This window comes from Arachis hypogaea, chromosome 14, assembly GCF_003086295.3.
Source record: "Arachis hypogaea cultivar Tifrunner chromosome 14, arahy.Tifrunner.gnm2.J5K5, whole genome shotgun sequence".
Taxonomy (NCBI): domain Eukaryota; kingdom Viridiplantae; phylum Streptophyta; class Magnoliopsida; order Fabales; family Fabaceae; genus Arachis; species Arachis hypogaea.
The window spans coordinates 115,369,335-115,396,807 of NC_092049.1; the positions used below are offsets into that span (position 1 = coordinate 115,369,335).

General features: G+C 37.1%; 1 protein-coding gene and 1 long non-coding RNA gene across 5 annotated transcripts; both read right to left on the reverse strand.

The window, feature by feature from the left end:
• Positions 1 to 1,986: 1,986 nt before the first annotated feature.
• On the reverse strand, positions 1,987 to 19,198 carry LOC140178876 (uncharacterized). The gene is made up of 4 exons (XR_011871853.1): positions 19,022 to 19,198; positions 18,876 to 18,930; positions 18,659 to 18,787; positions 1,987 to 3,289 (listed from the first exon to the last, which is right to left on the reverse strand). It is a non-coding gene; the product is annotated as an uncharacterized lncRNA (long non-coding RNA).
• A 2,723-nt stretch (positions 19,199 to 21,921) lies between these two features.
• Positions 21,922 to 25,501, reverse strand: LOC112743759 (uncharacterized). Of its 4 annotated transcripts, XM_072214639.1 has the most exons (7): positions 25,229 to 25,501; positions 24,783 to 24,930; positions 24,255 to 24,473; positions 23,952 to 24,044; positions 23,801 to 23,866; positions 22,547 to 22,745; positions 21,922 to 22,370 (listed from the first exon to the last, which is right to left on the reverse strand). In XM_072214639.1, exons 2-6 carry the CDS (start codon positions 24,909 to 24,911, stop codon positions 22,695 to 22,697), a joined length of 558 nt encoding a protein of 185 aa, XP_072070740.1. In that variant the 5' UTR covers positions 24,912 to 24,930; positions 25,229 to 25,501; the 3' UTR covers positions 21,922 to 22,370; positions 22,547 to 22,694. The 4 variants fall into 4 exon arrangements, with proteins under 4 accessions (XP_072070740.1, XP_072070738.1, XP_072070739.1 ...); XM_072214637.1 differs by having other exon boundaries at positions 24,783 to 25,463; XM_072214638.1 differs by having other exon boundaries at positions 21,922 to 22,382; positions 24,783 to 25,463.
• Positions 25,502 to 27,473: the final 1,972 nt, after the last annotated feature.

Below are 27,473 nucleotides of genomic sequence, written 5' to 3' on the forward strand. Positions count from 1 at the left end.
TACATTGACACTTTACCAAAATTCCCAAAACCACATCCAACCATTTCAACACTTCTCAATCAAATGCCTAAAGGATAAACACAATATCATGTCATACATCCTTCCTCATCCCAATTTCTAATAATACCATTTCCAAATCAACCATCATTATACCTAATCAACATCATACTCACAATCACGTGGTTTCACCCACAAATCAACCTTAATCATTCCTCAAGCATATATCACAACATACATATCTCTAATGCATCATCATACCATCAAGGCATCAATAATCATAAACACATATATGATCACATAATATATCTCAACCAAACCAAACATACCTCATCTACATAATTTCACCCAAAATTACCAAATTCCGTACTTCAACTCCTCATACCTTATTATTCAATAACCAACCTAATCATTCATATATTCATTATCTGAAATTCATCCAATCACTTGTGCCATCATACAATGCACACATCGACTTACCTTTCTTACCTCTTTCCGGCCTCCGGCCCAAAATTCACGGCCTCCGGCCCAATTTTCACAATTTAAATGCACGAACCACAAATCAATACTCATTACCCAGTACATCAAATTCTCAATACACCAAGCATACATGGCCACACAATTTTCAACCCAATCATTAATTCACATTGCATACCAACTATGCATATTAGTACCAACCATTTACACAATCCAAACTTAATTCTAGGGGCATCTAGCCTAGGAATTCTCGTCACAACACACGGTACTTAAATGAAACTTAAACCGTACCTCTTGTAGCCAAACCAATTGAGCCTCTTCTTTGGAAGTCTTCACCAACTTTAGCTCCAAGCCTCACCAAAGCTCCTCAAGCAATACCAATCTCCCAATTGTGCACCAACATCACCAAATACACTAACATAACCAATATCACATACATACATCAACCTAGGGCTCATAAAAATGACAAATCACAAGGGTTTGAGCACATCTTACCTCAGCCCATATGAAGTAGGGATAGAACTCACTTAGAATCCATGTTGGAGTATCCCTAAACACCCAAAACCACAAGATTTCAACACCAACTACCCAAAAACGTGTAACAGAAGAGAATTTCGAAAACTGGGCAGAGATGAATGGAATACTCACCACAAAACTTAGATAGAATTGTAGAGGATGAGAAGAGCGACGCGTGGCCGTAAACGGCTCGTCAATCGGAGCTCCGTAGCTCAAGTTATGGTGGTTTGAAGATCAAAGAGAGTTAGGTTTTCTCTCTTCTCTTTTCTCTTCCCAATTTCAGCGCCCAACACCCCTTCTTTAGGGCAAAATGAGCTGAAATGCTCATAACTAATGTTCATATATGTTGGGCCTTGGGTCCACTTAGGCCCGGTTCACTTATTTTTGTCCATTGGCCCAATTTTGGACCAAAACCTTTAAGATTAGCACTCTAAGTCGCACTTCAAATATTTCTACCTCTCCTAATTATAATTCCTCATTTCTTAATCTTATTTACTCATAATCAATTTTCTCAGCTGCAGTACCAGACAGATCTCAGCCGGTACTTCTGGTCAAAATTCCACTGCGCGCTTTTACGCAGAAAACTATGTTTTCCAACTCGGAAAAATTCACTGAATCCAAATATCATATTTAAATCATCAAATTCCAATTGCCAAATCTTCCAACCATATTCGCTCCTATTTTACTTATTATTTAATTAATTTCGGTTAAACCGGGTTTACAGTTAAATAATGTAACCATGCATAAAGGCTCAAATCTTCACAGGTTGTGTGTTCTTTAGCTCAAACATCATGTTCCAAATACAACTTCAAGCAAATTTATCATAAAATGTGAAAAATTAGTGAAATTTTGTTCCAAATATAGAGTCTTAGAAGAAACTTATTGTCTTTTTAATCAAGTAGAGCATGCATGCAACTAACCTATTACTATGCAATTTATCCTATTCTATAAAAGAAAGAAAATCTAACTAAAATATCCTAATTTATTGGTGCTAGGGAAGAGAAATTACCTCCGGAAGTCAGGTATTGACCGACCTCCCCACACTTAAGGCTTTGCACCGTCCTCGGTGCCATCTGTTAGGAACAGGGGTGGGCTGGTTATAGTATCTCCACAGTTGGGACCATCATGGCTCCTTGTGCTGGTAAAAGAAGTGGAGTCCGGGGTGTCTGAGTCCTTGAAGTGTCCCTTGAGTAGCTCCTTGAGGTGTTTGAATCGGCGCTCGTTACGGCGCTCTCTTAACTTCGCTTTCTGTTCTTGCCGATCCAATCTTTTGATTATCTGCTGGAGCAGTTCATCTGTTGTAGGTGCTTGTGGTGTTGAAGAAGGGATATCTTCAACCGGAGCAGTGGGAAGGCTTTTAGTGGCTGCTGGAAGTCTGAGGTACTTCCCATTGGGGACATACTGATCATCCCGTGGAAGCATGGCTTTGGTGTCTCTAGCTCTGTAGGAAACTCCGGCTGCTGAGACAAGATCTGAGACCAAGGCGGGAAAAGGTAAGTTGCCCGCAATTTGTACGTGTCCCATGGCATTCCGGATATGTCTTGGTAGATTCAGAGGCTGGTCTGTAAGGATGCACTATAGTAGAACGGCCATGTCTACAGTGAAGGAAGACTCGTGAGTGCTCGAAAAGACATAATGGGACATGATCTGTGCCCATACGCGAGCCTCCAAGGTAAGTGCTGAAGCTGATATTCCCTTAGGGCGGGTACGATGGTATCCGTAGATCCAACGATTGCCAGGTAGTGCGATAACTCTGAGAACAGCTTCCCAGTCAAATTGGTACATCTGGCGCTTGAGTGCAGCTTCTTGAAAAGCGTCCAATCCTTCTGGAATAGGGGGAAGACTCAAAGCTTGTTGAATAGCCTCTTCTGTAATAGGGACTTGCTTCTGACGGACAAAGACAGACTGCAGGGTAGGCTGGTAGAAGTTAGAGTAGAACTCGACTACCCAAGAGAGATTGACCTGCTTCTGTTGTCTCTGTAGGAAACTCCATTGTCTTCGTTCAATTTGCGGCTCAACAAAAGTAGCAATATTGGGCGGGAGGATAAGAAGGTGTTCGTTGTTGTAACTCCTTTAAGCCAGGATGGGGAACAAATGCTCACAGTAGTGATTGGAAAATCGCGCAGTGTCCTTTGCTTGAAAGGCTTTCTCCTTTTCATCAACCTTTATGATCCTCTTAACTCTTTTTGTTGAGGGCTTGACTACAGTTGAAGAAGGCTCTGCCACTAGTGCTCTTTTAGTTCCTCTTCTTGCTGGTGGTTTGGGAGTAACTTTCTCTTTTTCTTTCTTGGTGGCCATCCTGAAAAGGGAAGAGAAAGTAGATTGAATTCAAAGAGATATATAGCAATGAAGAGAACGAAAAAAAGGATGGTTGTAATTGCACATTAAAAGGTAAATGATGTCAACACACGCTCATGAGTACATATGAAAGATCATTAATGGAAAATAGTTAGTGCATATGATGACAAGTGAATGCAAGGTGTTTATTGGCATGCCGGCAAAGGGCATGAGTAGCATAGACCAAGCATTACTTTGTAACAAACCATCACATTTGTATTGACAATTAAATTCAATTAATATAATAGTAAAGGGAATTTGTGAAAAGCAAGCATTGAATAGTAGAATAACATAGAGAAGTGCATAATGCCATATGGGCTTTTTCACAAACACATAGCATGCATGGTGAAGAAGGTATAGAAAGTATTAAAGTGAACATGCAAGCAACCCTTTAAAGAAAATAATATATAATTGTCAAACAATTTGCAACAATCCACAAGCATATAATGAAAAATAATGACTCAAAAAAAATTCTAACACCATGTTAAAAGGAAAAAAGAAGAAAGAAAATATGAATAATGAAAAGAAAAAAAAGTAAAAGAAAATAACATATAAAATAAGAAGAATGATAGAAAAGAGAAGGACGAAGAAGAAAATAAAACCTTGTTAATGGAGGTGAGGGAGAGAGAGTGAAAGGTGAGATAGAAGGAAGAAGGGGGGGAGGAAGAAATAAGGAGGGAAAAAGGAAAATTAGGATTTGGAGAAGAAAAAGATATGATAATTGGCAAAATTAGGTTGAGCTGTGCAGCACAAGCGATGCGATCGCATGGGACACACGGTCGCGCGACTTACATTTAAGGTGAGCGACGCGGTCGCGTCGGTCACGCGGTCGCGTGACCCATTTTGTACCAGTGGCGCGAGGGTTGCCTCGCACCCGCACAACTCTCTGTTCAAAATCATTAAATGCCAAATTTTAGGTGACGCGATCGCGTGGGGCATACGATCGCGTGAGTGGGCAGTTTATGGGGTACGACGCGGCCGCGTGGGGCACGCGGTCGCGTGAGGGGAACTGCGCGTCCAGCGCTAGTCCAACACCACTCTAGCACAACTTTCAGCTGTGCACCCGTTTTACGTCGAAAATCAGGGCACGCAAAATAACCCAGTAACCACTCTGCTTCAAGAGTCCAGACGCCTAACGAGATGCCTCTCAACCTGTATCTGAAAAACAACAACATAGTATGGAATGAGAACCGGAGGTTCTCAGTATGGTAAAGGTGCCACACACATAAGGTTCTGACAATGCTAGAGGCAATCCTAGAACGCCGACACTCAAATTATAGAGCTTAAAGTATTAAACAGGAGCCATAAAAGGTGGTTTTCTAGGAATATTTAAACCTAACTTAACCTTAAATCTAAGTCCCATACTGCCATTCCTCCATACTTCGAACTCCATCATGCATTTCCACAGACAAATAGACAGATAAAGGGAAGCACAAGAAGGTTACAAATACTGCAGGTAACAAATACACATTTAACATGGCAAGTACATATAGGCACACCCAATTAAAGCACAAGCAAGTAATTCAAGTAATATGCATATGATGCATGCCTGTCCTATGGCTGATGAGGCTCATCTGTCAGTTATCCAGCTAACCCGACAAGTCTGAATTATACTTAGACTGTCCCCTGACGTGCATTGATAAACCACTATTTTATGATTTATATTGTGTTTAATTGTGTGGTTTTATCATGATCCTTACCCACTTATTCATTAAATTAGCATGAAATTATAATTCCTTCCTGAATTTATAACATGTTTGAAAACTGCTTCCTAGAGACTTTAATTATGTATTTTTAATTCTCCTTTATTCCATTCGATGACGTGATCTGTGTGTTGAGTGTTTCAGACTTTATAAGGCATGAATGAGTGGAGATTGGAAAGGAAGCTAGCAAAAATGGAAGGAACACAAGAATTTGAGGAGATAACCAGCGAGAAGTGACGCGGTCGCATGGCTCACGCGACCGCGCGAAGGAGAGCAAATCGCAGTGACGCGGCCGCATGGCTCACGTGACCGCGTGGATTGGAAAAGCTCAAGCGACGCGGTAGCGTGGAAGACGCGAACGCGTGGGAAGGAAAAGCGCGAATGACGCGTCCGCATGGATGACGCGATCGCGTGACATGTGCAATCTGCATAATCTGCAAAATTCGCTGGGAGCGATTTTGGATCTTATTTCGACCCAGTTTTCGGCCCGGAACAACAGACTAGAGCCAGAGAATATGTAGAAACAAAAGACAACATTCATTCTAGACAGTTTTCAGTTTTTAGATCTAGTTTTACTCCTTTAGGTTTTTTCTCTTTAGGTTTTAGAATTTTAATTTTTAATTGGTCTTAGCATTGGAACATTGAGAAGAGTTATTTCCTCATCAAGACTTCATCATTCTAGTTCGTTCTCTTAACTTGATTTTATTCTTCCATGTTCTTTGCTTTGTTCAATTTTGTCAATTGAATACTTTCATGATTATTTAATACAAGGATTATTTCTTCCATTTTAATTTATTTTCCATTCCAATAATCATGTCTTCTTTTAATTCTCTTTCATATGTTATGGATTTATTATTTACAATGAGCGAGTAGTTTCTTCACTTGATGGGGAATTGATTGAAAGGAACTCTTGAGTTGGAAGGATTGAAAGAGAATTTGTAATTGGGTTAACTGTTGGATTGCTATCCAGTCACTAACACCAATCCCTTTGAACTAAATGGGTTGCAACTCGTGAATAGATCTAGCATTCCAACTTGTTTGACTTTCCTTTACCTAGTAAAGGATAACTAAACAGAACAACCATTAATTATAAATTAATCTTGAATTCATCCCATCAATAATAGTGATTCCAACTAATCAACTCCCAGTCAAGGATTTTATTTATATTATTTAAATTTTCTCAACTTAATTTTCCATCTACTTAACTCAACCTTTTGGAACACCTGATTAATAAAATAGCACACTTTTCTGCAACTCGTTGGGAGACGACCTGGGACTCCAACTCCCATTAATTTTTAATTTAAACTCTCTGTGTCATATTTCTAAATTGATAGGCAGATTTTCGGTGAGTTAAGAACTATACTTGCAACGTAACTATTTTAATAATTTTTAATTCACCAACTTCTGTGCCTCATCAATTTTTGGCGCCGTTGCCGGGGAGTTGCAATAGAGTGCTAAAGTTATTAATTAGAATTTATCTATTTGCATTTTATTTTATTTTGCTACTATGAGCTGCATGTTTCTTTCGTCAAATGACGCGTTCACTTCCTGATCTGCGCTTGCTAATATTCAATCCTGAAATTGAAAGGACTATTTCACGAATAAGGCGAGAACAGCGTCGGTTAGTCCGCTCTGAGGGCGGATCTGAAAGTGAACTTGAGGAAGAAACCAGCCCCCGTTCTACTGATTCGGTTGTTTTACGTGCAGAAGACATGGCAGCTAGAAGAGTTACCATCCAGGAGGAAGGAGCCCCTGATTTTACAATGCAACCGTTTCAAGCGCATCATCCAGCGGTAGCTACAGATTTTGAAATAAAGACCGCACTGCTAAATTTGATGCCCAAGTTTCATGGCCTACCTACTCAAGAGCCTATCAAGCACTTGAGAGATTTCCAGGCAGCCTGTTCTACTGTCAGGCGTGATGGTACTGATGAAACTTCTATTTTGCTGAAAGCTTTCCCGTTTTCTCTCGAGGGAAAAGCAAGAGAGTGGTACTACACTCAACCTCTAGCAAATGTATCCAACTGGGATACACTCAGAAAGGAGTTTTTGGAGAAATTCTTTCCATCTGAAGTTACTGATAAACTGAGGAAGGATATTTCCACAATTGTTCAAGATGACAATGAGACTCTCTTTGAATACTGGGAGCGCTTCAATAATCTTCTGGAAGCTTGCCCCCACCACATGATTGACAAGATAGTGTTACTTAGCTATATCACACAGGGCATGAGGCCCCAAGATAAGACCACATTGGAAAGTGCTAGCAATGGGTCTATGAAGAAGTACAAGACCACTGATGAGGCTTGGCAATTGATCAGTGATTTAGCTGAATCTACTAGGAACCACAGGCAAAAGCAAGGCCGTTCAAAAGTCGTTGCAGAAGTATCCTCTAACAGAAAGACGGCGGCTCTAGCTCAGAGTATATGTGAGATGACCAACTTGCTGAAGCAGATGCAATTGAATCAACAACAAGCTCAGCAAACTCAACCTCCCTTGCCACAGCAAAACCAACAATTAGTCCCGCAGAGAATTTGCGGAATCTGTGCTGATTATAGCCATTACACTGATGAATGCCTGCAGCTCCAACAAGAAGACAACATGGTGGCATCCACTCATAACTTCTATGACCGCCCCAACCAAGGGTACAATCAAAGTGGAAATAATAACCATGGATGGCAGGACAATTCTAACCAGAATTGGAGGGACAACAATAACAGAGGAGGCCGAGATAATCAGGAAAATCAAAGGTGGAATAATAACAACAACAGGAAGCAGAATCAACCTTACAGAGCACCTTACCTGAGGCAAAACCAAGGACCACAGAACAATCAACAGCAGACCTCTCAATTTTCCCATTCTTTTTTATCTCCTAATGAAGAGCTACTACAATCTTTTGAGCGAAGACAACAGACCATGGAAAATAACATCATGAATAGTATTAATGCCAGTCTGAATAGTCTCACCTCTACTTTGCAAGCTCTTATGTCACAGATTGGATCAACGCAAAATTCCAGTAACCAACCTTCAAGCTCAATCCCCTCTCAACCATTACCCAATCCAAAGGGAGGCATTAATGCCATCACCCTAAGGTCTGGAACCACACTGCAGGAGAGGAATAAGGAGGAACCAAGCCCACCAGAACACACCTCAGCTGAAGAGGTAGTAGAAATAGAAGATGTTGAAGAGGAAGAGGACATACAGGACATAGCTGAAGAAGAAATAGCTCAACCACAGGAGGAAGCACCAAAAGACGCAAACACCACAGAAAATACTACTCCTATTCCATTTCCACAACTTGCAAGGAAGCCCAGGAAGCAGCTGGAACTCGACCCCAAAATGGTAGAAATATTCAAAAAGGTTGAGGTAACTGTTCCTCTTTTTGATGTTATTCAGCAGGTACCTAAATATGCAAAGTTTCTAAAAGACTTATGTATCCATAAAGACAAAATTAATGAATTATAAACTATTCCTTTAGGTAGTTCTATATCTGCTTTAATGGGAGGATTACCTGAAAAATGTAGTGATCCAGGTCCTTGTATAGTTAGCTGTACTATTGGTGGTGTAGTAATTTATGATTGCATGTGTGATTTAGGAGCATGTGTCAGTATAATGCCTTTGTCTATATATGATATTTTGAGGCTCCCTCCCTTAAAAAGGTCGGCAGCTCGTTTTGTGTTAGCAGATAAAAGCATTATTACAGTGGCTGGAGTTGCTGAAGATGTTTTGGTGAACATTAAAGGGCTTACATTTCCCACTGATTTTTATATCTTGGAGATGCCCCATAATGATTCAGATAAGCCATCATCAATCCTACTTGGAAGACCATTCTTGAAGACATCAAAATTCAAATTGGATGCTTTTTCAGGAACATACTCCTTTGAAATAGATGGCCGCATAGTAATCTTCAATTTGAATGGAGTCATTGACAACCCCCCAGAAGATCGTTCTATCTTCCAGTGTGATGTCATAGATGAAAGTGTAGCTGAAGTTCACAAGAAAGAGTTTGAAGAGAGGCACACTGGACAAGGTCCAAGTGTGGGGACCCTTTTAAATGACAATGAGGGCACTTCACCATTTTCACAAGCCCCAGATAATCCAGAGCCTACTCATGATCAGAAGTTAGAATTGAAACCCCTCCCTCCGCATCTCAAATATGCTTATCTCGAAGATGGGCAGAGGTTTCCAGTTATCATTGCAAGGGAACTTACTTCTCAACAAGAAGAGCAGTTACTTGATGTGCTGAGGAAGCATAAGAAGGCAATTGGGTGGAGCTTGGCAGATATAGTAGGCATCAACCCTCAAGTATGTGAGCACAGAATATTTTTAGAAGAGGGAGCAAGACCTGTCCGTCAACCCCAAAGAAGATTGAATCCCACCATCTTCGAAGTTGTCAAAAAGGAAGTGACCAGACTATTGGAAGCAGGTATCATATATCCCATTTCAGACAGTGACTGGGTAAGCCCAGTACAAGTGGTGCCCAAGAAGTCTGGAGTCACTACAGTGAAGAATGAGCATGGAGAGCTCATAGCAACTAGAGTTCAGAATGCTTGGAGAGTCTGCATTGATTACAGGCGTCTCAACCAAGCTACCCGTAAGATCACTACCCACTTCCATTCATTGATCAAATGCTGGATCGCCTGTCAGGTAAATCACATTATTGCTTTTTAGATGGTTACACAGGTTATTTCCAGATTCATATAGCTCCTGAGGATCAGGAAAAGACTACTTTTACATGTCCTTTTGGGACTTATGCTTACAAGAGAATGCCCTTTGGCTTGTGCAATGTACCAGCTACTTTCCAAAGGTGCATGATGAGTCTTTTCTCTGATCTTATTGAGGACTGTATGGAAGTTTTTATGGACGATTTTAGCGTTTATGGTGATTCTTTTAGCCTTTGCTTAGATGGATTATCTAGAGTATTAGATAGATGTGTTAATACAAACCTTGTATTAAATTTCGAAAAATGTCACTTTATGGTAAAACAAGGAATTGTATTAGGACATGTGGTATCTAATAATGGCATTTCTGTAGACCCAGCAAAGGTGAATGTTATTTCTAGTTTACCTTACCCCTCTTCTGTGAGGGAAGTCCGTTCGTTCCTTGGCCATGCAGGTTTTTACAGGAGATTTATTAAGAACTTTAGTAAGGTCGCACTTCCCTTATCCAGATTACTGCAGAAGGATATTGAGTTCGAGTTCAGTGAGAATTGCAAACAAGCGTTTGATAAGCTGAAGACTGCTCTGACTCAAGCTCCAATTGTGAGAGGACCAGACTGGAGCCAGCCATTTGAAATCATGTGCGATGCTTCCAACCATGCAGTAGGAGCAGCGCTGGCTCAGCGTGAAGGTAAGGATCCTTTTGTTATTGCTTATGCGTCTAAGACTTTAGACAATGCCCAGTCCAACTATACTACTACTGAGAAAGAGCTTCTTGCTATTGTTTTTGCTCTGGATAAATTCCGAGCTTATTTACTTGGTACTAGAGTAGTAGTGTATTCGGACCATGCAGCTTTAAAGTATCTATTAGCTAAAAAGGAGTCCAAACCAAGACTTATACGTTGGATACTGCTGTTACAAGAATTAGATTTAGAAATAAAGGATAGGAGTGGTAATCAGAATTTAGTGGCAGACCACTTGAGTCGCCTTGAGCATATTAAGGATGATTCTACTCCTATAGATGTATATTTTCCTTTTGATAACCTGCAAGCAGTATCTGAGGTAGTCCCTTGGTATGCACCTGTTGCTAATTATTTAGTTAGCTGCACATTTCCTCCAAATTTTTCTAAGCATCAAAGAGACAAGCTGAAAAGCGAGTCTAAATATTATATATGGGATGACCCATATTTATGGAGATGTGGCGCTGATCAAGTAATTAGACGTTGTGTGCCTCAATCAGAATTCCAGTCCATTTTAGAGGCCTGTCACTCATCTGAGAGTGGAGGACATTTTGGCCCTCAAAGAATAGCTAGAAAGATCTTAGACTGTGGATTCTGGTGGCCTACTCTTTTTAGAGACACTGCTGAGTTTTGTAAATCTTGTCTCCCATGCCAGAAATTTGGCAATATATCCAGGAGAGATGAGATGCCTCAACAAATTATGCTTTTCTGTGAAATTTTTTATGTTTGGGGCATTGACTTCATGGGTCCATTTCCAAATTCTAATGGATATTTTTATATATTGTTAGCTGTGGATTATGTTTCCAAATGGGCGGAAGCAATTCCTACCCGCACTGATGATGCTAACGCTGTTGTTTCCTTTGTGAGAAACCATATTATATGTCGCTTCGGATCACCACGAGCAATCGTGAGCGATCAAGGCACCCATTTTTGTAACAGGAGACTGACAGGATTAATGAAGAAGCATGGGATAATTCATAAAGTTGCAACAGCTTACATCCCCAAACTAATGGGCAAGCCGAGGTGTCAAACAGAGAAATTAAGCGAATCTTGCAAAAGATAGTAAAGCCTCATAGAAAAGACTGGAGCACCAGGCTACAAGATGCACTCTGGGCATATAGAACAGCATACAAGACACCCATTGGGATGAGTCCTTTCCGCTTGGTTTATGGAAAAGCTTGTCATTTCCCAGTTGAAGTAGAACACAGAGCTTTTTGGGCAGTTAAGGAGTGCAACATGGGAATTGAGAAAGCCGGAGCTGAAAGGAAGTTGCAACTGCAGGAACTGGAGAGCCTTCGCTTAGAAGCTTATGAAAACTCCAGAATATACAAGGAAAAGATGAAGGCTGTACATGATCAAAACATCAAGAAGAAAGAGTTCCAACCTGGGGATTTAGTCCTCCTTTACAAATCTCGACTAAGGCTCATGCTAGGTAAGTTGAGATCAAGATGGGAAGGTCCATACAGAGTAGAGAAGGCCGAACCGTACGGAGTTTATCACCTAAGCCATCCTTCAAGCTCTATTAAGGTTAATGGACAACGCCTGAAGCTATACCATGGCGAGAAGATGCAGAGAAAGAAGGAGCTTGAGATCTTCCTCTTGGAAGATCCCCACATAGCATAAGATTGAGCTAGTGTAGCGTCCAACTTACGGACGTTAAAGCAAAGTGCTAGGTGGGAGACAACCCACCATGGTATGATCGTTCTTTTCTTTATTTTTAGTTTTTCCCATTCAATAACTCTTATCTTTCTTAGTACTTTCGTGCATCTGCATTTACATGTTTTTATTTTCAAAAAAAAAAATTTCCGCTACGCGACGCGGTTGCATCAGCGACGCGTCCGCGTCGTAAGGAGAGTAAAGAAAAAATAAAGATGAACAGAAAGTCACGCTGGAGCGTGGCTGGAGGCGTGCCAATGGCACAAATCAACCCACGCGATCGCGTTGTTGATGCGTTCGCGTCGCATGGGAATCATGGCCTCCCACGCGACCGCGTGCCCCACGCGGCCGCGTGCCCTGAGTTTTCGACGTAAAAGGGTGCACAATGAAATATTGTGCGAGAGTGATGCTGGATTGGTGCTGGAAGCACAACCCTTATCACGCGGCCGCGTCATCTATTTTCTGACGCACACTCACGCGATCGCGTGACCCACGCGATCGCGCCGTCCCAATTTTGGCAAATAAATTAATTTGAACAGAGAGTTGTGCTGGTGCGAGGCTGCACTCGCGCCAGAAGCATAACATAGGTCACGCGACCGCGTGACCGACGCGATCGCGTCACCATACTTGAAGCGCATCCACGCGAACGCGTGCCCCACGCGGCCGCATCGCATGCGCCGCACAGCTCAACCTAAAATTGCCACATATCTTATCTTTCTCTCCTCCGAATCCTAATTTTTCTTTTCCCTCCTTATTTCTTCCTTCTCCCTTCTTCCTTCTATCTCACCTATCACACACTCTCTCTCTCTCACCTCCATTACCAAGGTTCTATTTTCTTCTTCCTTCTTTTCTTTTCTATCATTCTTATTATTTTATATATTATTTTCTTTTTCTTTTCTTTTTCTTTTCATTATTCATATTTTCCTTCTTCTTCTTTTCCTTTTTACATGGTATTAGAAATTTATTTGAGTCATTATTCCTCATTATATGCTTGTGGATTGTTGCAATTTGTTTAACAATTATTATTTTTAAGGGATTGCTTGCATGTTCACATACATACTTTCTATATCTTATTTACCATGCATGCCATGTGTTTGTGAAAAAGCCCATATAGCATTATGCACTTTTCTACATTACTTTACTCTACTATTCAATGCTTGCTTTTCACAAATTCTCTTTACTATTATTTTAATTGCATTTAATTGTTAATACAAACATTTTGGCTTGTTACAACTGATGCTTGGTCTATGCTACTCATGCCCTTTTCCGGCATGCCAATAAACACCTTGCATCTACTTATCTTTCGGTGCACTGACTATTTTCCATTGTTGGCTTTTCACATGTACTTGAGAGCCTGTGCTAATGTCAACTACATCCTAATGTGCATCCATCACCACTCTTCCGTTCTCTTCCTTGCTATATATCTATTTGAATTTAATTTACTTTCTCCTCTCTTTTTAGGATGGCCACCAAGAAAGGAAAGGAGAAAGCAACTCCTAAACCCCCCAGCAAGAAGAGGCACTAAAAGAGCATCAGTGGCAGAGCCGTCTTCAACCGCAGTCAAGCCCTCAACAAAAAGAGTTAAGAGGATAATAAAGGTTGATGACAAAGAGAAAGCCTTTCCAGCAAAGGAAACTGCGCGATTTCCCAATCGCTACTGTGAGCAGATGTTCCCTATCCTGGCAAAAAGGAACTATAACAATGAATACCTTCTTATCCTCCCGTCCAATATTGCTACCTTTGTTGAGCCGCAAATTGAACGAAGACAATGGGGTTTCCTATGGAGACAGCCAAGGCAGGTCAATCTTTCTTGGGTAGTTGAGTTCTACTCTAACTTCTACATGCCAACCCTGCAGTCTGTTTATGTCCAGCAGAAGCAAGTCCCCATTACAGAAATGGCCATTCAGCAAGCTTTGAGTCTTTCCCCTATTCCAGAAGGAATGGACGCCTTCCAAGAAGCCGCACTTAAGCGCCAGAGGTACCAATTTGACTGGGACTCCGTTCTCGGAGTTATCGCATTACCTGGCAGCCGTTGGATCTACGGATACCACCGTACCCGCCCTAAGGGAATCTTGGCTTCAGCACTTACCTTGGAGGCTCGCGTATGGGCACAGATCATGTCCCATTACGTCTTTCCGAGCACTCATGAGTCCTCCTTCACTGCGGACATGGCTGTTCTACTATGGTGCATCCTTACAGACCAACCTCTGAATCTCTCAAGACATATCCGGAATGCTATGGAACACGTACAAATTGCGGGCAACTTACCTTTCCCCACCTTGGTCTCAGATCTTGTCTCAGCAGCCGGAGTCTCTTACAGAGCTGGGGACACCAAAGTCGTGCTTCCACGGGATGATCAGTATGTCCCTAACGGGAAATACCTCAGACTTCCAGCAGCCACTACAAGTCTTCCTACTGCTCCAGTTGAAGATAATCCTTCTTCAACACCACAAGCACCTACAACTGATGAATTGCTCCAGCAGATAATCACAAGGTTGGATCGACAAGAACACAAAGCTAAGTTGAGAGAGAGCCGTAACAACCGAAGATTCAAACACCTCAGGGAGCTACTTAGAGGAGATCGCAGAGACTCAGACACCCCGGAATCCACTTCTTTTACTAGCACAGGGAACCATGACGGTCCCGATTATGGAGATACTGCTACCAGCCCACCCCTGTTCTTGACAGACGGCACCAAGGACGGTGCAAAGCCTTAAGTGTGGGGAGGTCGGTTAGTACCTGACTTCCGGAGGTAATTTCTCTTCTCTAGCACCAATAATTAGGATATTTTAGTTAGATTTTCTTTCTTTTATAGAATAGAATAAATTGCATAGGTTAGGATAGTTGCATGCATCTTCTACTTGATTGAAAAGACAATAAGTTTCTTTTAAGACTCTATCTTTGGAACAAAATTTCACTAATTTTTCAAAATTTTTATGATAAATTTGCTTGAGTTGTATTTGGAACATGATATTTGAGCTAAAGAACACAACCTGTGAAATATTTGAGCCTTTATGTATGGTTACATTATTTAACCATAATTATTTCATCCTTGTGTGTTTACTTCTCTATGATTGTAATCTATATTTTGTTTTATCTTATATGTCCAATATTTATTATATTTGCATGCTTGCACATGATTGAGGCCATTATTTGTTTAAACTCACTTATCCAAATTAAGCCTACCCTTTTCAATTACCTTTGTTAACCACTTTGAGCCTTTAAATCCCATTTGTTCTATATTTTACCACATTACTAACCTTAAGCTGAAAAACAATTGTATATCCCCAATTGAATCTTTGGTTAGCTTAAGATAGAATTGTGTGTGCTAGTTAAGTATGGGAAATTGTGGGAACAAAAGTTGTTAAGAGAATGTGTCATGAGAATTTAATGAAAATTTGGATACCTACTCATGTGAAACTATAAGAATTAAAAATCTATGTGCATTGATAAGCTATATTTATTTTAATGTCAAAATATATATATAAATATAAATAAATAAATAAGGGGACAAAATTACCCCAATGTTAAATTCAGAATTCAAAGATCAATGCACATATGATAGAATCAAATACAAAGTTGATACATGAGTATGGATTGAAAAAGGGAATTCTGGATAGCTAGGTATGAACTTTAAGATTATATTAAAAATATACAAGTTGGGTTGGAGCTTGGGTTAATTAAAGAATCAATTTATTAGCTCACTTGACCAAATGTATACCCCTACCTGTACCTTAGCCCCATTACAACCTTGAAAAGACCTCATGATGTTTGCATTGGTATATTAACTGTTGTTGATTGGTTAGGAGAAGAACAAAAGTTAGAAAGCATGATTAGAGAAGGATAGAGTGATTACCCTATACACTAGAGATTAGAGCGTACATACATTATCAGTGAGGGTTCAATGCTTGAATTTTCATGTTCCCTGCTTTCATGAGCTATCTTCTTGCACTTTTATCTATTTTATTGTATAATGATAGAATTAGTGGAATTTGACTTGTAATTGTTTTGAAGAGCTTATTTACTTTTGATCAAGTGGGCAAGAATCATATAGTTGCATATATATATATATATATATATATATATATATATATATATATATATATATATATATATATATATATATATATATAGGCTTGCATTGCATTTCATGAGTTTCTACATGTTTATACTTATTTCCTTATCTCCTTCAATTAAGCATGAGGACATACTAATGTTTAAGTGTGGGGAGGTTGATAAACCACTATTTTATGGTTTATATTGTGTTTAATTGTGTGGTTTTATCATGATCCTTACCCACTTATTCATTAAATTAGCATGAAATTATAATTCCTTCCTGAATTTATAACATGTTTGAAAACTGCTTCCTAGAGACTTTAATTATGTATTTTTAATTCTCCTTTATTCCATTCGATGCTGTGATCTGTGTGTTGAGTGTTTCAGACTTTATAAGGCATGAATGAGTTGGAGATTGGAAAGGAAGCTAGCAAAAATGGAAGGAACACAAGAATTTGAGGAGATAACCAGCGAGAAGTGACGCGGTCGCATGGCTCACGCGACCGTGCAGATTGGAAAAGCTCAAGCGACGCGGTAGCGTGGACGACGCGAACGCGTGGCAAGGAAAAGCGCGAATGACGCGTCCGCATGGATGACGCGATCGCGTGACATGTGCGATCTGCATAATCTGCAAAATTCGCTGGGAGCGATTTTGGACCTTATTTCGACCCAGTTTTCGGCCCGGAACAACAGACTAGAGCCAGAGAATATGCAGAAACAAAAGACAACATTCATTCTAGACAGTTTTCAGTTTTTAGATCTAGTTTTACTCCTTTAGGTTTTTTCTCTCTAGGTTTTAGAATTTTAATTTTTAATTGGTCTTAGCATTGGAACATTGAGAAGAGTTATTTCCTCATCAAGACTTCGTCATTCTAGTTCGTTCTCTTAACTTGGTTTTATTCTTCCATGTTCTTTGCTTTGTTCAATTTTTTCAATTGAATACTTTCATGATTATTTAATACAAGGATTATTTCTTCTATTTTAATTTATTTTCCATTCCAATAATCATGTCTTCTTTTAATTCTCTTTCATATGTTATGGATTTATTATTTACAATGAGCGAGTAGTTTCTTCACTTGATGGGGAGTTGATTGAAAGGAACTCTTGAGTTGGAAGGATTGAAAGAGAATTTGTAATTGGGTTAACTGTTGGATTGCTATCCAGTCACTAACACCAATCCCTTTGAACTAAGTGGGTTGCAACTCGTGAATAGATCTAGCATTCCAACTTGTTTGACTTTCCTTTACCTAGTAAAGGATAACTAAACAGAACAACCATTAATTATAAATTAATCTTGAATTCATCCCATCAATAATAGTGATTCCAACTAATCAACTCCCAGTCAAGGCTTTTATTCATATTATTTAAATTTTCTCAATTTAATTTTCCATCTACTTAACTCAACCTTTTGGAACATCTGATTAATAAAATAGCACACTTTTCTGCAACTCGTTGGGAGACGACCTGGGACTCCAACTCCCAGTAATTTTTAATTTAAACTCTCTGTGACATATTTCTAAATTGATAGGCAGATTTTCGGTGAGTTAAGAACTATACTTGCAACGTAACTATTTTAATAATTTTTAATTCACCAACTTCTGTGCCTCATCATGCATCCCCAAGAGTCTATGCATAGCTTTATCTCAAATAATTAGTATTGCTCAATGGGGTAACATTCCCGGGAATTTATATAGTGCCCAGTCACACTTACATCGTAGGGTCAACAGAGTATCGAGTTTTCAACCTGGTACACATGGTGGCAAGTCACGGCACTTTATCCATGGAATCTCGTAGCTCAGATCATTTAAATTCATAAGCCATATAAATAATTCAATTATAATTCATCAACATCCACATCATTCTCAATCGCATCTCATTCATCATCATATATAAATCATATTCAATCCTTATCCTTCATTATCACACCTCTCATTCCGTCCATCAATAGTTCCAATTCAAAACGTAATTCATTCTTTTCTAAATGAAACAAACTTAAAACATGCTCATTTTCTTAATAACTCAAAATCAAACCATATAACCTTTGAATCTAAATCTTTTTAAATAATCATACAAACAAAATCTCTAATTTTTATAAAATTTCGGCAGCATCTCCTCTAAAAGTCGGACTTTGCCACCCTTTTCGGGTCCAAACCTGCATTCCTTTAACATACCCTTCCTCATCATCATAACAATCACCACAATAAATCTACCTCAGATCAACAATTAAACTCATACAATATTCAAATCCAACAACCAAAATTCAACTAAGAATCATAGTTCACAAATCCTAGGCTTTTAACACAAAATAACCTTTCTCATTATCATAACAACCTCCACAATAGTTATACCTCAAATCAATAATTCACCAAATCACCAATTAATCAACAAGCACCAAACCAACCATGTTCATCAACAAGATACTAAGTATCAAATATACACATGCAATCCAACTTATCCTATGGTCATCTAGCCTAAGTTTTCACAGAACATTATATATTAAATGCAAGAAACCTAAACCATACCTTAGCCGATTCCCAAGTATTATTCCAAGACAATTTTCCTAAAAGAACATAGCCCTCAAAACCTCAACTAATCCGCTTCCTCCAAGTTCTAGTATTCACAATTTCAAGCTCCAATTATTTATTCACAACCTAATACACATTCATAACACATATATATCCAATTTAATACTCAAAGCTCAAATCCAATGAATTTAAAATAGAATTATCATATCCTCACCTTACCCAAGCTTCACATAAGCAAGAGTGAACATTTTTCTCAAGCTAATTGGATCCTAAAATATCAGAAATCAAAGAAATTCAACATTCCCACTCAAAATTCGAAAATTGGGGGAAAGAAGAGGCTGAGGTTAAATAGTAAGTTACCTATGAAATTGTTCCGGTAGAAACGTAGAGCTCGACGTGGTGAACGTGTGGCCGCAAACGGGCGGCGATCGGAGCTTGGACGGAGAAGTTACGGCGTTCAGAGTTCACCGTAAGGGTTTGCGGTGATTTTCGTTCTCTCCTCCCCTGTACGTGCTTCAGCTTTGTTTCAGCTGAAATGAGGGAGAAGAAATCCTTGGGTTCATTTAATAGGTTGGTCCGGTTGGACCGACGGCACGGTTTGGGTCCGGTTCAACCGGTTTGGTCCATTCGGTCCAATCTTGGACCGTTTTCTTCGAAATTGGTGTCAAAATTCTCGTTTCGATGTGCTCTATCCTAATTTGATATAATTTTCACATTTCTAATCTTCTTTATTAAAAACTAATTTATTGACTAATTATCTACTAATTTAACCGGGGTTTACAGTAACTAAATACCGTATTACTAACTCGCTAAAGTTAGTAACCCTAATGAAATTTGCTGGGATTACTCATATTTTGGGGCTAGATGTGCACCCGTGAAATTTTCACAACCCGCCATGCGAAAATGAATGGAGCACAGACATAACTACCCACTCCATGGGACCCATTAAATCCACATGAATATAAAATTTTTAATTTATCCTGATTTATATATACATAAATTTATTTCTTGAATTTAGTAACCCTAATTCCTGCTTCCAATTCGAATCTTTCTTTTTTTTTTTCTTTCAAACTCATTCTCAGCCTCGATTCTCTCTCTCTCTCTCTTTCTCTCTCTCTCTCTAACTCACTTTGTCTACTTCTCAAGTCCGTTACTACGTCGTTCAGTATCGTCCCAAAAATTATGTTATTATATTAGAATATATTTTTATATTTTTTCCTATTTTTTGTGTTAATTTTTTTCAAAAATTTTTAAAGAATATTTGTAGATACCCCAAGAGATCTACGTTTTTTTAAGAGAATAATTAAAAAGGGACTTGCAAAGACGAAGAAAGGACGATGGCATTTTTTTTAAACGGGAGTGAGGGATAGAAAGAGGACCTGCCACACTTCCTTGAGTACCAATTACCATACCTAACTAACAATGGAGATCCAATCTAAGACGATTCAAGAGGAGGCGGACTTCATTTCCATTGGCACTTTAAGGTAATGAACCTAAGTCGAATTTGGGACCCTAACAAAGAGTTTGGGTTGATCTTGCTTACATTGAGGTCTTATTAGGCCCAAGTATATTTGAGATTAATATTTTGAGTCATCATCGTTATAACAAATACTATATTATTTAATATTATAACACTTAGTATATATAAAAGTTGGATATATTTACAAGAATTTTTTAATTCAAATTAAAAAATTTTAATAATTTTTTAGTTTATATATTATTTACTAATATAATGAAAAAGTAAAAATAACAATAATCTCTCACATAATTAAAATAGATAATCCTAATATATACCTGACACTACATATATCAACGATTATTATATATGATAAATTTTTCTCTTTTGTAGTGATTATTTATATAATTTATTGCACAATTTTTTTCATCTTAATATTTAATGAATTTAAGATACAAGATATTATTTAACATACAAAATAAATAACTTAAGTCATCATTTAGGACAATAGTGTAAATATCTATTTACTTATTAGTAGTAAAAAATATGTAAATAGTATAAGCTAATAAAATCAACGGCTTGCCTGGCTGTCGATAATAATTTAATAAAGTCGACAGCGCTTCTGTCTATAATATGAGTTTGAGAATTTTATATTCTTAATAAAATCGACGACATTGCCGTCGATATTATTATATATAGGGGTGGCAAAACGGGTCGAGCCCGTCGGGCCGATCCGCTAAAAAAGGCGGGTCGGGCTAGGATTTGGAGCCCGCCAAATTAAAAAAACCCGCCAAACCCGCACCGCCAAATTGGCGGGTTTTGGCGGGGCGGGGCGGGCCGGTCCGCCGGGCCGAAGATTTTTATTTTTTATTTTTTAATATTAAATAAAAGAGTGATTACTATTATAAAATTAATAATTATAAAATTTTTAAACACTTTTTTTTCATTTTTTGTTTTTATTCTTCTTTTAGTTATTAACTTTATTTATTTTATTTTACAATTTCATATATATGCTCAAATTATGTGACTTATTTTTTAAAATAATGATGATTCTATTGACAAATATTATTTTGAACAATTTTATTGAAGTTAAAAATTAAAAAAAAAAAGTATAGTAAAAAAAATTATATTATAATTTGACTATTTTTTATTTGTATTTGATTTTTTAATTATTATTTTTTGATTAATTTTAATGAATTTTATTTTTCAAAAAAAAAAAAAGAGTCAAGCGGGCTAGCCCGCCAATCTGCTATAAAGCGGGGCGGGCTAGCATTTTGAACCCATTTTAGTTGGCAGGGCGGGCCGGTCCACCCCGTTTATGAGGCGGGCCTAGGCGGGGCGGGGCGGGTTGGGGCGGGCCGGCCCGCTTTGCCACCCCTAATTATATAAAATCGACGCCATTTCTGTCGATTTTTTGATCCAATAAAATCGACAATATCTTTGTCTATAATATGCTTACTAAAATCGACAATGCTGCCGTCGATATTTGATTCAATAAAATCGACACAGTTGCCGTCGATTTAATTATTTAGATACCGACAAATTCTGTATCTATATTTTGGCTTTCTTTGTCTATTTTAAACTTAAAAAGCGACAACTCTGCCGTTGATTTTAATAGTTATATGTTTTAATTATTTTTTTCTATTTAAAAAGTAGTAACCAATTAATGCAAATAAACTTTTAAATATAGAAATAAAATAGAAAACAATTAATGCAAATAAACTTTTAAATATTAGATAATAAGTTCACAAACTTATCAAAATAATAAATAATTCTCTAATATAAAGACTCAAGACAAGACAAATAACTAAACATAGACTTATATTCATTTAAATTGCAATCCACTAATAATACAAAATATTCAAAATAAAACAAAACATTTAGCTTTTCAAATTCTTTCTACAGTTTTTCTTTTCCAAACACTGTAGCTATCAGTATACATTATCATAACTACTCTTCTCATTTTCTATGCATTATTACAAAAACAAAAAAATAATAATAATGTTGATTATTTTGCCTATATTTTCATCTTCTTTCAGTCATCATAAATATTCTCTGAAAACAATTTAATAATGATGAATAAGAAAATGAAAACGTTGACCTCCCTGCCGTCCATATCCATCTTCATTAGAGGCAGCTGGCAAAAATGTTGTGTTGGGTGAATCTCCAAGGCCATTATCATCATCAGAGGAACCCCATCTTGAGTAGTCACTTGGTCTGGAATATTCACTTGTTCTGGAATAGTCACTTGGCCTATAACCCCATCTAAATTCATCAAACAGAGAGGATTTTTCTCTATAGCTTTATCTAGCAACTCTATCAAGCACCTCAAGTAAACATATGCTATACACATTTCTAATTTTAGTAACAATGTTAGCATCATAAAGAAAGGTTAGCAAATGACAAAGATAATGAATAAATTGAAGTACCTGATCTTTGTTCTCTTGAGGTGGCTGATGAGGTTCTTCTTTTTTGGGTGGTTCTTCCTTTTCCCCCTGTTCTTCTTGTTGAGGTTTAGGCAAAGGTGAAATGAGTTCTTTTTTTTTAACTATTATTGATCTTTTCCACCACCTTAGCTTAATCTTTAGATATGGACATCCTTTGATCATTCCTTTGATAACCATGAATCTAAATGCAATAATGAACATTGTCTTTATTTGAATGAATAAAACATGTGAAAATTGACCTCTAAATATACTCAATCTTACTTCCACAAAACATACATCTATGCCCACAAACATTATCTAGGTCTGGTATGGACTTATTTTTACACTTCAATTTGACTCTCAGGTGTTCCGCTCATTGCTACTTAAAAAAGGTTACTATCTCAATTATGCAAAGGCTCTGGCCAGCATTGTGGCACCTTTGCTGCTTTCCTAAGAACTTTCCTACATGAATTTCCTTTTGTACATTTCCAGTCAGCATCATAACTGCACTTCACCTATCTTCTATTTCATAAAATTGACTTCACTGCCAAATCATAAACTCAAATATTTGGCAATTTAGAAAAACAACTCCAAAATAAAAATAGTCCATACATTTGAAGCTGCACATATTAATGCTGGATAGTGAAGCAGGGCATAAAAAGACTATCTTCAGCAGCTTAGATATCAAAAGGTTAGTGCCGTAGCTTATATCTTATCATTCATCAGGCCACTGTCATACGAGGTCAGTTGTATCCTAAAATATAGTAAAGTTTAGACAATAGAGGATTATTTGTACACCTCTAATCCTCTATACATATGTATTCCCTGTTGGGAAGACATTCATTTGAATTAATGAAAGATTGGAAATTGAACCTGTTCTCTCAAATTTTCTCTCTAGTTATCTCCCTCTTTTTTGAAACTAATGTATGCTGTTATCTACTATCTATCCCGTAACTTCCACCCCCCGCCCCCCCCCCCCCCCCCCCAGGCGGGAAAAACTTGCGATAGTTGGAAAGGAAAATTAATCCAGTCGTCACATCACATGACTTTATTATGTTCCACCCCTCCTTTATTTCATCATATTCAAGATTGCAAGAAACTGTCTTAATTCAGAATCGAGATTTTTCATTTCCTTTTGTTCAATTCCTCATCTAGTCCAAAAACATAAAATGCAGAGGAGTCTACATAATTAATCTGTATACAATGGCTGAACCTATTAGATTTTAATAAAGCCAAAGAATTCAAGAATTAACTCACAGTGGAAAGTTCAGCTGATAATCGCTCTTCGTTTGCTGCTGCAGCATCTTTAGCTGAAATTAAATCCTAGAAAGGAAAAGGAAAAAGGATCAATTAGTAAAGGGACATAAAAGCAACCGCAATTCAAGATGACCCATGGAACATTTGCAACCTCTTGCAAAGATTTAAGTTGTGTTTCTAGTTCCCTCACTCTATCCTTATTCCACTGCAGAGATTTTGAGCATTCACTAAATTGCCTCTCAACCTGAAAGCAATGACAATAAATCAAATATGCTATTGCCTCTTCATACAATTCTCCTAACCCTGCACCTTAAGTTACTGAACCTCTCATCACTGAGTATATGTACATAAAACCCTACAATAATAATGCTTTAATTAGCAACAAGAACAAGTTCTTTTAACTCTTACCAAACTAGAATGTTCGGATTCAAGGCAAGGAACGAAGGCTTCTTACCAGAGATGGTTTCCTTGGGTTATCTTTTAACTCTTCAACACCAAGGTGATGCTCAAAAGTCTTCTCTTTATCATCCGCAGCTCGAGACAATTTATCAACCTCTTTAAGCACAACAAGCCATCTTCTAAGCAACTCCACTCTTTCAGGTCCCCTGTAGGTGATAGCAGCTTCTTCCAATCTCTTAATTGTCTGTGCAACACTTCTATAATTCCGAGCAGCCTATCCATACACACAACGTGAAATCAGTGTCCTCATCATTCTCATCACCTCACATCAGAACACTTCAGTTACAAATTAATTTAGCTCCAAAACAGTAACTTTACAATAATTCATTCATTTAATTACAAATGGGGAAAAACAAGTACTAGTTTAGAAGATATGTAAAACAAACAGCTGAGACGAATAAAAACGAGGTCAATAAGTCACTAGAAACATGAAGGGGACACAAATTTTAACCTAGTTGGGAATTCGGGTAGCAATCACAGGCGAAATTGAAAGTAATACAGAAAGAGGGGAGAGTGAAGTTACAATGCGATCCTGAAGGATTTTGGCGCCCTCGGCGACGGCTTGGCCGGCGTGTTGTACGACGGCGCGAGTGAGGTTGGTATTGTTCCCAACCTCTACTGCTTTGGTCATCGCAGATCTCAGCCACGACATCTTCTATCACTGTCACTCCCTTTAATTTCACAGTTCAGATTACGAATGCCAACACTCAACACAGAAATGCATGCACCAAATTTAGGGTTTGAATAGTTGGTACGTAGTGAAGATAACAAGAATAAGGTGGTTTTGGAAATTGGAATCAATACAGAACCAGCATGTGTCTAAAGCAGCAAATTATGACCAGAATAAACATGACCAGAATTTCTAGATTTAGAAAACAGGATATTACAATTAGATCATAGTTTAGGGGATTTCTAAATGAAACTGAAGTTTGCTTTGAAAAGAGTTCAGTAACAGTCAGAAAACGATACTTGGTTGTGAGTTCGATTGAGAGAGATACTGGAGAAGGACCAAAGTAAAAGGAGCGACGGCGGCACGACAACAATGGAGCGACAGGCGGCGCCAACAAGAGGAGCGACAGTGGCGGCACGAGCAAACGGAGTGACGGCGGCGTAACCGTGAAGTGGGCTGAAATTGTTTCTGAATGCAGAAAAGAAGTGGAATGCAGAAAAGGAAAGAAACGGATAAAATTGTGTTTCTGAACTTGGAGCGGGAAGTGGGTGCGGTTTGGTGTTTTTAGCAATAAAAATCGACCGTGTGTATGTCGATTTTATTTTGAAAAAAAAAAAAACAACACCTTTAACGTCTATTTTATACGTTGAATCCATACCATTTATTTGATTTTAAAAAGTAATTTGGACCGTTCAAATTTATCGACGGAAACTTTGTCGATATTTTAAATATAAAAATAGACGCCATGTCTGTCAATTTTAATATAAAAGTATTTTCATACTCCACTTCGTCGATAATATGACGATAGTAAAAAGGAGGTTTAATGCATCATCAAAAAATGGACAACTAGACTGTCAATTTTATTACTTTATTTTTATTATTTTTTTTAAATATCGACAGCAAGCCGTCGAAAAATATCGACGGAAGAGATAGCCGTCGATTTTTTTCGTCGATAAATACGCTAATTCTTGTAGTGACACAAGGCGAGATTTAAACTCCAAATACTTATTTAAAGAGACAAATAAGATGATCATTCAACCAATTCAAATTAATTAAGATAAATACTAATTAAATAATTTCAAATTATAAAATATTTATTTAATAATTACTATATATATATTTTTTATTTAATTTTTTAATAAAATAATTTATATAATTTTATGTATTATCTCGTACAATACACGAGAATATACACTCATTTATAATAGTTTTACAGAAAAAAAGTGACATAATTCATGGTAAATACGAAAGGATAATAAATAAAAATTGAAAGTAAATTTTTAAGTCAAAATGCATTAAACAAGAAGAATTTTTTTTCATTAATGGATCAACGACTTTTATAAAGTTTATTGTAAAAAATTAACAAGTTGAAATTAGAAATTAATTTCTTCCTTTAATTTGCATTAAATTCCATCCCTTCATTATATATTTGTACAAAAATGTTTTATTATTTTGCAAAGTTATTACCTAATTGAATTTCTTAATTACCATTGAAATAATCAAGTAATATTATATGTAATAAGTGTGTAATTATAAATATTAAGTTAAATAAAATAATTTTAAATTATTGTCTTTCTAATATTATTAATATTTAGATGATTATATTCTATCTATCTTAATCTTTTTTCTTTTTTGTTAAAATGTTTAGTATTAGTGATGTTATCAAACCTATTAATTTATTATTTTATTTACGATCATATTATTATATGAACAAGTTATTTTGATAATTAAGTACAATCGAGTTAATCCAATATCTAATTAGTCTTGTTTACATGAATCATACATTTTATTTGTGCTTTCAAAAAGAAATAATAAAAAAACAAAAAGAGAAAAAAAGAAGAAAAGAAAAGAAAGAAGGGAGTAGGAAAAGAACAAAAAAATAAAACAAAAAGATGGTTAAATTTCATGTAAAGATAGAGGAAAAACGATTATTACATTATCTTAGCTTATTTTTTTCTTAAATACTTTTAAAAGTATCCTAACTTTCAAAAACTATAAATATAAATATATAATTTTTTTTGTTTATCAAACACAAAATAATATACTTATATTTAAGAGTGGCAAACAAATCAGTCTGTCCCGTCCCACCAAAAATTTGGTTGTACATTAAAAATCATTCACCCCATTAATTACTATGTATTCGTATGTTTATACATATTATTCAATAATACTTAATATATATTAAAAATTATTTATCAAAAATCAGTTACTTTATATTTATATTTTTATATATACATTTTATTTCACATATTTTCTAACTAAATAATCATCTAATAAAATAATCAAATCTGTTATAATAAAATAATCAAGCATACAATAGATAAATAATCGAAGTGTTTACAGCAGTCTAATGAAAATCTTTTACAAGATGCCAAAATATGTGATTTTATATCCAATGGTTGATTAATAACTATTTTTTTTTTTTTTGTGTATACGTAGTATATCTATTTATATTTTAATTAAAGTGTTACTTTTTTTTTCAAAAAATAAAAAATTATTCACAACATATTTGTGTATATCTATACACATACATCACATCGCATC